The 16,573-nt window shown below is 45.4% G+C and overlaps 1 protein-coding gene across 1 annotated transcript in view; it reads right to left on the bottom strand.

Annotated features, from left to right (window-relative positions):
* TBXAS1 (thromboxane A synthase 1) overlaps positions 1-16,573 on the bottom strand; it is a 153,568-nt gene that overhangs the window by 72,868 nt on the left and 64,127 nt on the right. The window contains exon 5 of the mRNA XM_070424019.1: positions 2,402-2,498. Coding sequence (XP_070280120.1) covers positions 2,402-2,498 — 97 coding nt within the window. The remainder of the gene's footprint in view (positions 1-2,401; positions 2,499-16,573) is intronic.

Genomic DNA, 16,573 nt, shown 5'->3' with positions numbered 1-16,573 from the left:
GTTAAGTGTTTGTCTTGCCTGCATGTAGGGCGGGATTTATATGTGTGAGCTCATTTAGCCTTCACCAGCCCAAGGTAGATCATCTCCTCACCTTCCAAAGGAAGAAGGAGAGGCGTAAAGGAGTTCAGTAATTTTCTTAAGTTCACATCACTGGTAAATGCAAAACCCACTGTTATGCTGCCTCCAATTCTAGTGCGAGTGTCAGCACGAGCAAAGGCCCTGGGGCAGGGCTTTCCAAAGGAGGTTACCAAGAGAATGGAGAGGCTGGTCCCGCTGGAGTGACAGCTTGTATTGGGGAGCAGTGAGAGGTGAGATTGGAGGATATGAAATGTATCTAAAGTACAGAGGCCCCTAAATCTCATCAGGGACTTCATCCTGAGGACACTGTGTTGAGTGCAAGAAGGAAATTAGAACCATATTCTGAATTTGGGGCCTGGAGACCTTAGTCTGGGGTTGAAAAAAATTAGGGAGGACAGACAAATGATTTAGAGGAGAAGTGGACTGAAGGTGGGGCAACTTTGTTGGTGCACACTGCTTGCATGTGTATGTTGAGTGAATGTCTGCTCCTAATATGTCAATTAGAGGGCAGCCCTCTTCCAAGTCAGCCGTCAGGATCTTGGTAACATCTGGGTGTCACATGAAACAATAGGGAGGCACGTGGCTGCCACGTCCCATCTCACTGCTTAGGGGTTAAGGGTACTCAAGAACCGTGGCAGGCTCTCAGAGTGCCTTCACTGCCTGCTGAGACACAGCTTGGCGGTCTGGGCCCTGTGACTCACTGGCTTCCGCCACTTCTATAATCAACACTCTTTGAGCAAAAACCAACAACTGCATTTACTATCAGACCCAGTCTCTCAGAGTCCAACGTCGCATAAGACCTTGAACTTGAACAGGAGAACAGCAATATAATGTTTGGGGAAGAGAACCTAGAGGCAGCATAGTGAACTTCTGCAGTTCCTTCAGCCATCCCTCCAGGCCACCTTCTAGTGGCCATGCGGTGTCTGGAACTGGGCACGAAGCTCAGGGCTGGACAATGAGCATGTTTGGGTGAGCAGCCAACTACTCAGTGAAACGTTGACAATCCAGAAATGTCCCCTGAGGCAACTGTCATAGTCGTGGCAGGAAAAAGCGCCCTGGACTTGAGTTGGGAGATGGCATGTGAATCCCTGCTCTTCCTACTAGTCATGTGACCAGGGTAGTCACTTCATCAGGTCTTAGTCCCCTTGTCTGTTCAATAGAGATGATAATTGTACCAATCTCATAAGTTCTTATGAAATGTAATGAGAACAAAACACTCTGGGTGGCTCAACCAGCACAGAACACAGGGGGGCTATGCAACTTTCTTTAAGATTCAACCCCCGAAATCTCCCATCTAATAAGCCTTCTTCTGTCCCCATCCTGGGTGTCACAGTGTTTCGACAGCAGTACACTCACCCTACCATAGTATACTGGTCCCTCTGCCTGTCGGCCTCTGTCCCTAGACCTTGAGCTCCTTGAGGACAAGGCTGAGTCTTCTATCTCTTTATGACCAGCACCCAGACAGTGCCTGGCGTATGGCAAAAGTTTGCCAAATAACCAACAAGAGTGACTACGTTACCAACTATCCACATAAGAATGGGAGATGAGTTTAATTTGACCAAAAAAAAAAAGTTGGCACATAGTGATTCTCTGAAGTCTCACAAACAAGTATTTATTCACTTTAGACTCATTTTAAGAACCAACATAAATGCTATTGGTCTTCTCTGCTAGAATTCTTATTTCCCCACTTTTGGAAAATATGGACTACTCTGACCTCTGCCATTCTCTGTCACCTCTTCCATCCCTTGGGATTTCTCATCAAAGATAAAAAGTAGGAAATATGCTTTTTAAAAAGATGGAGTATGTACATCCTTTAGTGGGTCGGAGACTTGAACTGACATAAAGGGGTCACGTACAGGCTCCTCCTGCTATCTGGGGACAAATTTCCCTCTTAATGTTGCTTGTCTTTCCTTTCCAGCCTCAAGAATTTTATACTCTCTGGGAAAGATATCAGCACAAGAGGCTCAAAATTTTGCTTTTTCTCTGTCATTTATTAACCTTGCTGGGTCTTCCTCAGTCACTTGACCTGTGCCCTCTAGATTCCTCTAGCTTTGAACAACCCTCCTGGTTTTAGCATCTTTATAACCACAACTCTCTTGCTCTTTAGCTGTCTTGAAGCATTTCTTAAAGGTAAATTCCATTCTTTTTCACCAGTCCTGTACATCTCTTTTGAAAACCTGAATTCACTGGGGAGCTCAATTTTGAGTTGAGCTGATCTAAACCTGATAAGAGACCCAATCATGACCCTATTAGATGTGATGTGCAGTCCTTGCATCTGAGAATAATTCCCCATGCACCCATATACAGAAAGAACACTACATACCATTCTGTTGGTAAAATTACTGAAGTTCTCAACCAACACCTGCTTGATCATGTCTGGCTCCGAGATAACGATAAACATCCGACGGCCAAGGTAGTACCTGGGAGGAATAAAAGAATTATTTAAAATATGTTGTATCTGTCTATCCATTTATCCTTTCAAAAAAGAATTCATAGTGGCTTGGCATGAAGGATAAAAGATAAACAGGAAATAAAGATGCAGAGTAGAGGAGGACGTGCACGAGCTAATCCTGAGGAACAGTGTAGACGAGATGATCTAACATTAACATTCCACAGACATTTATAGAATCCTACCTGTACCAGTCCCTGGAGATTCCCTGCATCCAGGGAGCTCATAGCCTGATAGAAAAGATAGATCTGTAAATTTAAACACCTTAATAAGGAATTCAAAAGATCCAGCAGTAAGACCAAGAAGAAAATGGTGGAGGTCAGTATTGTCCACATTGTTCAAAAGTGGAGAGAGAGTCATTCTAGAAAAAAAAAATAAGATTCTTGGAAAAAGTCTGAAGTGAATTAATAAGCATTTGTGAGAATTCAGGAAAGATTAAACCTGCTGGGGAAGGGCTGAACATCTGGTTGCCACATCTGCATATGAAGGAACTCCACAGATACTTGGATGTTAACGAAGAAATGAGGGCAAGGACTGGTCAGTCAGCTGGTGCTAATGCATTCTAACTGGAGGCAGTGCTTACGAATATGCCTTGTTGTGTTTATTTATTAAAGTGCCGAGGAGACAAAAGCAACCAAGACTCAGTCACAGCCTTCACATTTAATGGTAAAAGAATGAATACTTCGCCAAGACCGGTTTGGCTCAGTGGATAGAGCGTCGGCCTGAGGACTGAAGGGTCCCAGGTTCGATTCCGGTCGAGGGAGTGTACCTTGGTTGCGGGCATATCCCCGGTGGGAGGTGTGCAGGAGGCAGCTGGTCGATGTTTCTCTCTCATCGATGTTTCTGACTCTCTATCTCTCTCCCTTCCTCTCTGTAAAAGATCAATAAAAATATATTTAAAAAAAAAAAAAGAATGAATACTTTCTCTTGAGATTGGGAACAAGGCAAGGATATTTAACAGAGTGCTGGAACTCCTAGCAAGTGCACCAAGGCAAGTAAATTAAAAGCATATAGATTGCAAAGAAATTAATGCAATTGTCCCTATTTTCAGATGACATAAAAAAAACCTGAACTAATAAATGAGTTCAACAAGGTTGCAGAATTCAACATCAACACACATACAAATGCAAAATCAGTAGAGCATTTCTGTATACTAGCAATGAACATGTGGAAACCAAAATTGAAATACAATACCATTTACAATGCATATTAAAAAATCAAAGAAGACCTAAATAAATGGAGAGATAAATGATGTTCATGGATTGGAAGACTCCACACTGTAAAGATGTCAATTCTCTCAAAACTGGTTCATAAGTTTAATGCAATTCCTATCAAAATCACAGTGAGAACTTTTTTAGGCACAGGCAAGCTTATTTTAAAACTTACATGGAAAGGCAAAGTTGTTAAAGTAACTAAATCAATTTTGAAAAAGAAGAATGAAGTGGGAGGAATCCGTCTACCAGATTCCAAGATTTGACTGCAGTAGTTAAGACTGGGTGGTATTGGCAGAAAAGTAGACACATAGGTGAATGGAACAGAGTAGAGAACCCAGAAATACACCCATACAAATATCCTCAATTGATTTTAGACAAAGATACAAAAGCAAAGCCTTTTCAGCAAGTAGTGCTGGGGCAATTGGACATACACTGGCCAAGCAATGACCTCACACCGTATACAAAAAATTACCTCAAAGTGGATTACAGATTTACATGTAAAACATAAAACTTTTAGAAAACAATAGGAGACAATTTTGGGGATTTAGGAGGCAAATAGTTCTTAGATTCAACACCCAAAGTACAACCTATCACAGGCAAAAATTAATGAAATGGACTTCATTAACAAAATTTGTTTTTGCTCCCTAAAAGACCTTGTTTTGATGAAAAGGTAATCTTCAGGCTGGGAAAATTTTTCCCAACCATATATATGACAAAGGCTTTGCATCTAGAGTACATATTCTATAAAAAATGGACAAATGTTTCACCAAAGAGGATATACAGATGCCAAGTAAGCACATGAAAAGACGCTCACTATCATTAGCCATTTGGGAAATGCTAATTAAAACCACAGTGAGCTATTACTACACATCTATCGGAATGGCTAAGATAAAGTAACACTATCAAATGCTGACGAGCATGTGGAGAGACTGGATCCCGCCTACCTTGGTGGTGGGAATGGAAAGTGGCACAGCCACTTTGGAAAACAGCTTGGCGGTTTCTTATACAACTAAACATGCACTCACTATATGACCCGGCCATCGCACCCGGGTATTTATCCCAGAGAAATAAAGACTTATGTTCACACAGAAAACATGCACATGGATGTTCATAGCAGCTTCATTGTAACAGACAAAAACTGAAAGCAAATTAAATGTTCTTCAGCAGATGGATGGCTGAACAAGCAGTGCTACCTCCATGCAATGGAATACTATGCTGTAAGAAAAAGGCCCCAAACTATTAACACTTACACTGATTTGGGTGGATCTCAAGGGAGTTGTGTGAGTGAAAAAAAGCCATTCTAGAAAGAGTTCATATATATTTTAAATTCTCAAACTTATTTTAAAAAATCTTTTATAATCTCTGCCCCCGCTTTTGAGGGAAAAATTTCATATTATATGATTCCACTTGTATAACATTTCCTGAGTTTTAAAAATTTTATTTGTATTGTTGTATTACAGTTGTCCCCTATTATTCCCTCTTTGCTCCCCTCCACCTGGCTCCTGCCCCACCCCACACCTTCATCACACTATTGTCTGTCCATGGGCCATACATATATGCATATAAATTCTTCGGTTAATCTCTTCCCGTCTCCACCTCCCCCTTCCCTCTGAGATTCTGCAATCTGCTCCATGCCTCTATGTTTCTGGATCTATTTTGTTCATCTGTTTATTTTGTCCATTAGATTTCACATATAATATAAGTGAAATCATGTGATACTTGTCTTTCTCTGACTGGCTTATTTTGCTTAGCATAATACTCTCCAGGTCCCTCCATGCTGTTGCCAAGGGTAAGAGATCCTTCTTTAAAAATATATATATTTTTTTTATTAATTTCAGAGAGGAATGGAGAGGGAGATGGAGAGAGAAACATTAATGATGAGAGAGAATCATTGATTGGCTGCCTCCTGCACCCCCACATTGGGGATCATGCCCACAACCTAGGCATGTGTCCTGACCGGGAATTGAACAGTGACCTCCTGGTTCACAGGTTGACGCTCAACCACTGAGCCACGCTGGCCGGGTGAGATCCTTCTTTTGTACAGCTGCACACTACTTTATGGTGTAAATGTACCACAGCTTTTTCATTTTTGAAATAACAAAATTATAGAGATTGGAGCAGAGATTAGTAGTTGCCAGAGGTTAGAGAAGGGTTGATGATGGGTTGGTGTGGCTATAAAGGGTAGCACTAGGAGCCTTGTGGTGATGGGACAGTTCTGTATATTGGCTGCGGTGGTGGTTACACAAACCTACACATGTGATGTACTTGCATAAAATACTATTCTCTCTCTCTCTCTCTCTCTCTCTCACACACACACACACACACACACACACACACACACACGTGCATATAAACCTAATACAACCCGAATAAGCATTGTGGATTATACCAACGTCAAATTCCTGGTTTTGATAGTGTGCTCTAATTCCCCATTGGGGGAAACTGGACAAAGGGTCCCTGGGACCTCTCTGTACATTTTGTTTTGCAACTTTCTGGGAATCTATAATTGTCTCAAAATAAAAATTATTTTTAGGAAAGTCACTTGAGAGCTTAATAGACCGTAGAGTTACAGCTCTGCTCTTCACCAAGTCGGATCTGGCAGGCCTAGGTGGGGCCCAAGAATATGCATTTTAACAGGCTCTTGAGGTTCTGGTGCCGGGAGACTAGCCCACCCTGAGGAACACTGTCTGAGGGCAGTGGCTAGTCAAAACCATCTGTCCAGCATTCAAAAAATAAGGCCACCTGGCCCCACCCCCAGACCCACCTGACCACGTCTCTGGGGTGGGACCCAGTCTCTTCTCATGTTAACAAGTTCCCCAGGGGATCCTGATCTGATAACAATAGCCAGTTTGGGACCCAAACCCCAGATAAAAAAAACCCTGCTCTATATCTAACCAAAGTTCACACCATTCCTGTTTCCCTGTGTTCTTAGTTTTACAAGGAAAACATTTACACTAGGGTGCAAGCATATTTTGGTTATACTATATTTGTATTGATTTAGTTATTGCCAAATAATTTTACACATAGTCTGGATTTTCAAAAACCCAAAATAACACTCCTACATTCAAAGGAAAGTTGTCCTCCCTGGTGGGCATCTTGGGAGTCTTTATGTGTTTTTCTCGTAATATTGCTAATGCTAAAAACCATTTTGTCACAATTCCTTTAGAATTGCTTCAGAGCTGGTTTATGAACCTCCTGAGAAAACTGGCCCCATTTTACATGTAAATTGTGTAATCTTGTGAATTTATATTTATACAAATGCTCATCTATAGTTTGAGGAGCTCCTGGAAAGATCTTGAAAAGAAAAACATGCAAATGAAGCTCATTTCTCAGGGCTTCCTTTGCAGTTCCTGGGATGGCTCCACTGTTTTGTCTGCCCAGTTCTCCTCGAGGTAGCACCTCCCTCTTCCAGGCAGCTCTGGAGCTGCTGCCAGTGATAGCACTCTGTCCCTCTGGGCACAAGAATGGACTCACCATCTAGGCATGGCCTATCATCGTACCTCATCTCCTTGGCAGCAGTTACTGGTCCACAGGGTGGACACATGACCCAGTCAGGGCCAGTCAGAATCCTTCAATGGGATGAGTACATGGGGGCTGGGGCGAACACTCTGTCTTTCTCCTGGTGCTGCTAAATGGAATATATTAATTTAGGGCTCTTGGTGGTCATCTTTCTGCCCCGGGGCAAGAACTCTTCTGCAGAGGCTGCTAACAGAGACGAGCAGAGATTTGAGGTGAACAGAGTGTTGAGTTAGCACATACAACGTTTGGGTGAAGGCCTTTGGCCTCCTGCAGTCTTCCTTGGATCCTCCAAGCTCACTTTCATTTGTACTTAAGTTCATTTGAGTTGGGTTTCCGTCCTTGTAATCCTGAAGTCCTGACGAATATGGTGCCCCCTTTCTTCTCAACCCTGTGAATGCCGATGTCATTCTGCCCCTCAAAATGGACTTCCCCAGAGGGGCCCTCAGCTGTGTGCAGGCGTATGAATGGCTGGCGGAGTCTTCCTGCTTCCTGAGGTGCGGGTGGGGGCGCATTGCAAAACAATGGGCACTGGAGCCCAAGAGGCTGGGTCAGGGTCACCCAGCTCTGCCACTCACTCGGGAAACCATCCCAGGCAAACTCCTCCATAAACACCCCTCACTTCAGCCTCTTCGTCCCTGAAATATGGGCGTGAAACTGGGACTCTGCAGTTGGCTGCAGTAGCTTTAAATCCTACAGTTCCTATGAATGAAAAAGGAAGTGACATTGTGGTCTTTGAATAGTAAGTCAACTCTCTGTAGGGTGTGAAGGGACGTCCTATACCCGTGAAATCGGTCAGTGGAGAAGGTTGAGGACGCTTCTCAGAGCCTTCGCGGTAACCCCCATGTGAGCATGTATGGAATGCTCACTGCCTGCGGGCCTTGTTCTAAGTGCATTGCTTGTATTATCTCATTTACTCCTCATTAAAAAATGGATGGGGTGGTTATTGTACCCACTTTTCAGACTAGGAAACTGAGACTTAAAGAGTTTGAATAAGTTGCCCACGGGACCTGATCCCAGCCTGACAGCTGCCAAAGCCTGAGCCCCTGCCACTGACCCTGTGCCCTCTGCTCCCTCAGCTCTCCTCGCCCAGGCAGCCTCCACGGAGCAGCCTCAGGGCTGAGTAATTGTGCGGGAGGAGGGAGCCACTGTGTGCACCGTGTCTCTTAAGGTAGGAATTCAAAGCCGCCAGAACCACCACACCAGCCCAGTGACCAAGGTAAGTTCTTGCTTCCTCTAATCTACATGCGTAAACAGTCACCTTTCCGAGCAAAAACTTCTCGGCCAATTACTCATTTCTATTTATTTATGCACATAAGAATTTGCTTCTGCAACCCCAAAGCACTGGACTGAAGAGAAAATTGAGGCAAATCAGCGAAGTATTATGCAAATAAAAATAACACTTGTTTGACTTAATTTGTAGTTTTCTTTTTTCAAAAAAAAACACTGACCAGTCAGGTCAACCAAAATAGTTCACAGCTGCCTTCCAGGAGCTGAGGGGGGTAGGCGGCTGGTGTTAGCTTGGGGGCTGCCTGGCCCTGTTCCAGAAGGCCTGCCCCCCATCGGGGTGACCAGCTAGTGGCTGATCATCGGTGGCACCTATGCTCACGCACACGAAAGGATGTCCGAACGTCACAGCTGAATAGAAAAGCACGTTGTGAAATGGTCCCTACAGTTCTGTAAGTAAGTGGTAGTCTCTCTATTAGTTCATTCAACAAGCATTTATTGAGCTGTGAACAATATTCCTGGAAAAGATTTGGAGGAAGATATACTAGCTGGCTAACGGGGCAGGTACCTGGAGCAAGAAGTTATGGGGACTGTTTCTTTTCACATTGTGTATCTCTTTCAAGTTCTAGTGGTTTATAATGAGTGCATGTGACTTTTGCAATAAGAAAAAGAAAAAGAGCCCTGACTGGTTTGGCTCAGTGGATAGAGTGTCGGCCTGCAGACTCAAGGGTCCCAGGTTCGATTCTGGTCAAGGGCATGTACCTTGGTTGCAGGCACATACCCAGTGGGGAGTGTGAAGGAGGCAGCTGATCGATGTTTCTCTCTCATCGATGTTTCTAACTCTCTATCCCTCTCCCTTCCTCTCTGTAAAAAAAAAATCAATAAAATATATTTTTTTAAAAAAAGAAAAAGGAAAAGAAAAAAGGTAAAAGAGAGACTTGTCACTGGGTTGTTCCCACAGCATCTGTCAAGCCTCAGGGTGGAAGTTGGCAGTGGTGCAGCTACAGGGACTTGGGTTCACGACCCTGTCCTATGAGTTAGCAGGTGTGTCACCTTGAGCAAACCACAGCCTTCCGGAGCCAGTTTCTTTGATAAAAGAGGCTGTTATGTGGGTCAGATGAGAAACGGGAGAATGCTTGATCCACAGTAAAGTTTTAGCACGATAACCTCCCCATCAAATCGAGGGGCCCTGCACACTCCAGTGGGTGGGCCACACCAGCAAGTGCTACTTTATAGGGGATGAGGGAGCTGGGCTTGGAGTGCCCCTGGAGACCAGGTGACATGTCAACACCCTCCCCATGTCGGCAGAAGGACTCTGGGCGTGCCTGGAGACCTGGTTTCCAGTAGAGACTGAAGGCTCAGTGAGGACCTCCAGCAACAATGCTAAGCACCAAGCATCTGATAAATCCTTGCCTGGGTGACAGTCTGATCTCCCAGCAGGTTGACTGTTGTCCTGGCCTTAAGTCTAACCTCCAGCCTGGACTCTCGTGGAAGTGGCAGGCAGCTCAGTGGCCATTGCCTCCTGAAGCTCAACTGTGAGTGTCTGAGACTCTCAACTTCCCAGGAGCTTAGCGAAAAGCTCAGTAGAAGTCCAGTGCTGGGAGCACGTGGGCATTTGGCTTTCGAAGGGGCCGCCCCTGGTGGGCAGCCCGCACCGTGCTGTGGACAAGTGTGGCCCCAGGAATCCTGGGATCTGCCCTGCTTGGCTCGTTCGGGCATCATGCTGTCCAGTCTGTCATCAGAGCAGGGGTGGCTTGAGTTAGCTGAGTGGCAGAACAGACTTAAGCTGCTGGGGACACTTTTCTGGAGGAGCCAGTGTCAGAGTCACAGGCTGGTAGAGTCTGAGAGCTGCTTTCTCCTGACACCCACCTGTCACTCCAAGTGGGGTGTGTATTACTTGCCCAGGGATGCCTCAGGACATGCCTGCCTGCGGGCCCACCCTGAACTCACAGACCCTCCAGAGCTTGATGGACAGAATCAGCCCTTAATCAGCCCTTTTCCTCTCAGGGGCGCCTGGGGCCCGTTTGGCATTGTTCTCCTGCCCTCGTCATACTGGTGGGTCTCCGGTCCCTCACTTCCTGCCGGACTTCGGACCTCCCACTCAGAGATTTATGGGTCCATCATTCTAGCTTGTGTATCTGATCTGCTGCTTGTCTCCATGTGGGCCCCCACTCAGTTTATCCACCTAGGACTTTGTCAAATGCAAATCTCATTGTATCTTTATTGAAAACCCTTCAGTGGTTTGTCACCATCTAGCCCTTTGGAAGTCTTTAGCATCCTTCACAACCTGGCCCCTACCTTGCTCTCAACCTCTTCCCTCCCTATTCCCCATCACCCAAGAGCCAGTGCTGATGATCAACCTGATTTACTGAAACCCTAACCACCTCTCACCTCCATGTCTTTGCACATGCTGTTCCCTCTAGCTTCCTGGAACAGCACCCTTTCTTCTTCTCTTACCTCGTTAACTGCTGGTGTTTCTCCACTCATTGTAATGGTCTGTTTCCTTAGCTGCCTTTCCACTTGATTATGAGTGCGTTAAACACAGGGCCCTTGTCCTGTTTATCTTTGATGTCTGGCATTTACTGCTGTGTTGGGCATGCAGTAGGAGTTCCATCACTTTAATGGACATGCTAATCCTAGAGCTGTGGGTTCACCCCCATCTCTCTCACTAGGACCACTGCAGTAGCTCCCAATGGGGCTCCCTGCCTCCAAACCAACTCCCACCTCAAGGACAAATCTAACTTTGTAAAACAGAAGGTGACCATGTTGTCCCACTCCAGATAAAACTCTCCATTGAAGCAACTAGTGCAAACTTCTTGGTCCATAACGAGGGTCCCAAAGCTTGCACCCTCTCTTCCTGCCTCATTCCTCTTCCAAAATGATTCCCAAAATTTCTCAATTCACAGCGCCCTTAATGACTTAGTAATTTTTCATAGCCTCCCAAGGCCAAAAGAAGTCCCTAACACTCCTATTTTTTAAGCAGTTAAGTCCAAACAGCTTAATAAGTATTCATATTCTAAAAGCTTAATGGACATTTGAAAAAATACACATAATTGGAAGTGGTTCTCACAGTGACCAACAGATGTCGCTGTATTCCCCATGAATATTTAAAATATCCCAAGAAGCCCTATGAATTCACTGTGGCACCCTGGGGTGCCTTCGTACCATAGTTTGGGAATCATAACCTCATCGTTGCTATAAAAATAGTTATTTGTGGCTCTCAAAATTGGCAGTATTTCTCCAACTTTGCACATGATTTTTCCTCTGGTCTTCATCTCGTTAGTTTGGAAAAGGCTGACAAGTCACCTGTCCCCTCTTCTGTGGACCTCTCAGGTTCCATAGCTCTTTTTCCATTCCTCTATTAATTTGCATCTCACTCTGTTTTCTTTATTGACAGGCTCCTTACTGCTCTGTGAATTCTTTGAGGACAAAGCTCTGTCTTATTTCCTCTTCAGTTCCCCCAAGAAGCTAGAGAGCAATCTGTACATAAGAGTGATTAGGAGGGTGGTTTTGAGTCTGCCTTTCTGGTCCTGGGAAATCACTTCTTATCCTTCTGCTTCCCAATTCCTTTGGATTTGAAGCCAGACTTGAAACCTCAGAACCTTGTTTCTCTGTACTCACCTTTATCTGGCCATTCCAAAAGTCACCCAATCCCTGCCCATTCTGAAACACCTGGTCCACTCTCTCTGTTTCTCTTCCACACCGTGGAAGGGGCATCTGCCTGCAGGTCTGCTCTACTCGGGGCCTCCCTTTGTGGCCGGTGCAGGTGAGTCTCAGGTCTGTATGTTCTTCCCTCTTCCCTCTCATCTCCCTGTTATTCATCCTTCAAGACCTTGCTCAAGTACTGTCTCCTCCTAGAAGCCTTCTCTGCCTTCACTGGCCCATAAACCAATCGGATTTGTGGCTTCAGGGTGGTGGTTCAATGATGTGGTTTTCAGACACTTACTACCTGGCATTCTTGGGCAACTTGGCCTATGTTCACGTGTTTCTTCTAAAGTAGATACCAAATTTCTTCAGGAAAAGAGACACGAATTATACTTTTTTGGAAGGGAGGGGTGGTCTCACCCACTGCCATCAGCTCAGTGCTCTACACAGAGTGAAGCTGAGATATCTGTTGAGTGGACAATGTCTGGAGTGGGGCCAGCAGTGAGTTCTTCCAGACTTGGGGGAAATCGTCCTCTCTGTCTTTGTGGCTTTAGAAGACATGGACACCGACCCTGAGATGAGTGTGGGAAAGGTCATAAAGAGGGGAAAGGGGCTTCCTCCCTCTCCCAGAGTGAGCACTGCCTTTGGAGTTAGAACTTAGTGACTTTGCACCAGCCCCTGAGTCTCAGGGTCACAGGCTGACACCTGGTAGATTTCCCAGGCGTCAGGAAGAAAAGCGAGTCTCGCCGCCCTTCTTTAGGGACCTTCTGGGCTACAGCTGGGCATATGCTTGGTGGGAGTAGGGGGTTAATGAGGATTCGGGTCCAATTACACACAAACCAGCCTGGAAGAGCGTCGTCATCTGTAAAACACAGTGGCCCTCCTAGTCCTGGTGAGTTATGATGATATCAAGCTACATTAAAGCCTTTTCCAGAACAGAGCTTTGGCTCAAAGAGGGAACTGGGCAGCGAGGGGGAAATGATCTGAAATAAACCTATAGCGAAAAACCTCTCTACTCTATTGGATATACGTGCCCACTTAATTTATTCAGTTAATAAAACGTATTCCCCGGAGGGGGCAGGCAGAGGTAAGCTACAAGCCAATCTGCCTGCGTGAACGTGGGTAAATATGTATATCTCATAACAGCAAAAAAAGAGTAATTAAGAGATGCATTGAAGTATACAGGAATCCTGGAGGACACCGAAGATTCCAATTCCAGTTACTGTCCTTGGTGCAAATTTAATTCAATAGGGAATAGATAAATAACAAAATAAAGAAAAAGCGGATTCAGAACAGATGTTAGGCAAGCAATTTTTTTCACAGTAAGAAGCATAAACATGAAGAACGGCCTATAAGGCAAAGTTGTTGATGCAAACAGCATCACACCACTAAATAAATAGTTAGATGGCACCACAGGGACAAAGAAACATTAAAATAGTCATTGGCTGTCCCTGCGTATTTGTGCCCACACAGTTATGCCCAGGCATGTAGATTCTCAGGCACTGGAAGGAAGTGTGTGTGTGTGTGTGTGTGTGTGTGTGTGTGTGTGACCTTGGGGAGAAGGGGGCCTATTGCATAGAATACGTGCAAGACATATATTTGTGTGACAGTGTATGGCAAAATCTCTTCTTCCCAAATAATATGTGAACTCAAAATATGAATTGAAGGGCTTGATGAAAGCTAGAACCGGTTCTGAAGCGACAGTGCAGCCAGGGGAGGAGCCCCAGGCCATGGGAGGAGGGCGCTGTCCTGGCCCAGGTGTTAGCAAGCCCAGATGGGGAACTGTGAAGAAAGGAGAATTTAATGGCAAAAGAATTTTAGACCCTGTTGGGGAGACACAGGAGGCAGAGGAAAGAGACATTAAAGCACAGATCATGGTATTTGAGAGACAGAAGGAAGCTGCAAGATGACAGCTCTAGCTCAAACGCCTCATTTCATAGGAAAGCAGGTCCAACAAGGTGAGGTGACGGCGTGTGGGCCCCAGAACACGTGCCATTGCCCTAGAGCTGCCCCTTAGCCAGGAGGAGGCGGGAGGGGCCAAAGAAACTCCTCCCCGGCCTTTCTGAGGCCCCATGTGCGGGACTAGTGAAGCTCACCCACGGCTGGTCAGGGACAGGCTCCAAGGTGCCAGCTGGGATGGGAGGAATCAGGATTAGAACCCCTGCTCCTTGGACAGGCTGTGCTGACTGAGCGAGAGTTTCTTTCTCACATCAGACCTATGAGGTAGGCAGGAGCTCAAGTGTGTTTTAACGGTAAGGATGATGATTCTAGTCCCTTGGCTGGGAACAGCTGAGTTGAGACCAGAAGCCAGATCTGGTTCCCAACCTGGGGCTCTTTCTGGCACCCTAGGCCAACCCCTGAGTCAGGCTAGGAAACAGACGTGAAATAGTAGCCCAGTAAGAGTCCGAGGCATGACCCGAATGAGTGGAGCCGAACTGGCAGCTCTTCAGAGCAGATCCTTCCCTTATTCTGTGGATCCCCAGATGGCCTGACATGGTAGTAAATCAACTGTACTTTTGTGGGCTGAGTGCTGAATTGATGGAGCACTGAGGGGGAGAGATTACAGACCCCACCACCCAAAACCTTGATTTTAGGTGACAGACCTCCCCAATTCCTTTCCGTATGTCCCAGGGAAATAATATTAATTACCGAAATCAGCAAAACAACAAGACTTCCTGTTGGAGGTTTTCTTGGGGACATATCTATCCTGAATGATTCTTTTCATCATTCAACAAATATTTACTGAGCACCTTTTATAGGTCACTTCCGGCCGCTGGGGAAAGCAGAGCAAAGAAGAGACAGAGTCCCTGTCCTCACAGAGCTTGCATTCCAGCAGGAGAGCAGGACAATCAACACATAATGACGTGACCTAGTGTCAGGGCCGATGTCCTAAGGCAGAGTGCTGAGAGTGTCCAAGGAACAATAATAAGGGACAGCGGAAGGGAAGGCTTTGGGTTAATAAGGAGAACCCACACGGCCCTACGCTCACCTCTGACTAAACTATCATTTCCCAATTGAAGTCCCTTATGTTTAATTATAAATTGAGGGTAATGTGATCAGCGCAGCTAAACTCGCAGGGTTGTTGGGAGGGTCACACAAGATACTGTATTAAAGGGACAAGACCCATATAGAAAACTAGAAAACTGCTATGGATCAATGACAGTTACTATGAAAGTGGCCCCAGGGAACAAAGATATATGTCTCTTATGGTCATAAAAGCAAGATCTCTAGCCCATAGAATTTGTGCACAGGTCCATAAAGGGCCTTTAAAAGTTTGTCCACTGCAACATTGTTTGCCGGAAGCCACTGTGTGTCACCTTCTGGGAGAGTGGACGGGTAAGACTGGTGGGGGTACACTGTGCAGGGACAGGCAGTAGTGGGGTGCAATAGACTTGCGGGGGGGACATGATGGATCTTGAAAACACAGTGCTCAGTGAACACACTAAGCAATAAAATGAGATTGCTAACTGTTGGCATAAGCTACAGATAATGCACACAAAATAAGGATACACAGTTTGCAAAGAACATGTACCCAAAATATACACAGTAAGCACAGTTGGGGTGGTTGTTTGTTGGGGATAAGAAGCAGAATGTGAGAAAGGTATGGGAATACAAGCAATAAAGAGACAAGCAAAGCATTGCAGTGTGTTCCCAGGGCTCCACAGTGACACACACACACACACACACACACACCTGGAAGTGGAGAAAATTAGTAATTATTGGTTGCAACATTAATAATTCACAATGGTGAAGTAAACTATTCTTGTCAATGGCCTTTTTTGTTTTTAACGTGATTCTTTGGGAATAAATGTTGCTATGTGTTAGATCCATGTTTTCTCTCAAAGCCTGTTCTCCATATATTCTAGTCCCAAGAGACCTTCTGGAAAACAACAAGAAAAGTTCTGTAGTCAATCACTAAAGTTCTCACTTGGAGGTTTCCCAAGCACGTTATTACATGAAAGGTTTCAAGAAGTCCTACAATAAAGAGACCTGTGTTCCTTTGATCAACCCACTGTTTCCAGCATTTGACCAAGGGAAACCCCCCTTTTATTTTCCATGTAATGATTATTGTCATTGGAAATAGTCCAAGGGACGCAACGTGGGAAATACCGCGTTAGACGGCTGAAGGCTGAGAGGCCGGGGGTTCCAGGTCCCCAGCACAGCCTGGGCCTCATATCCTCTCCTCTCCGCCTAACATGCTGGGCCATCCTTAGAGTGCTTGGTTCCTGAGCCACCTTGGACCCCATGTCTCATGCATTTGACTGTGGCAAAGATGGAACTGTCTTTCCCTCTGCCATGTTCAACCTCCTCATTACGGCAGGAATGAGCATTCTGTCTCCAGAATTCAGAGCCAGCGTCGTTGACTAATGCTGACTCGTCTCCGATTCCTTATATCAATTGATGAGTTGTCCAATACTGCTGCTGCAGGACATTTCCTAGATAA

This window comes from Myotis yumanensis, unplaced genomic scaffold (genome assembly GCF_028538775.1).
Source record: "Myotis yumanensis isolate MYYU_CA2020_CCGP unplaced genomic scaffold, mMyoYum1.0.hap1 SCAF_9, whole genome shotgun sequence".
In the NCBI taxonomy this organism is placed as follows: Eukaryota; Metazoa; Chordata; class Mammalia; order Chiroptera; family Vespertilionidae; genus Myotis; species Myotis yumanensis.
The sequence above is the reverse complement of the archived record's forward strand: the minus strand, read 5'-3'. Positions and strand labels throughout refer to the sequence as shown.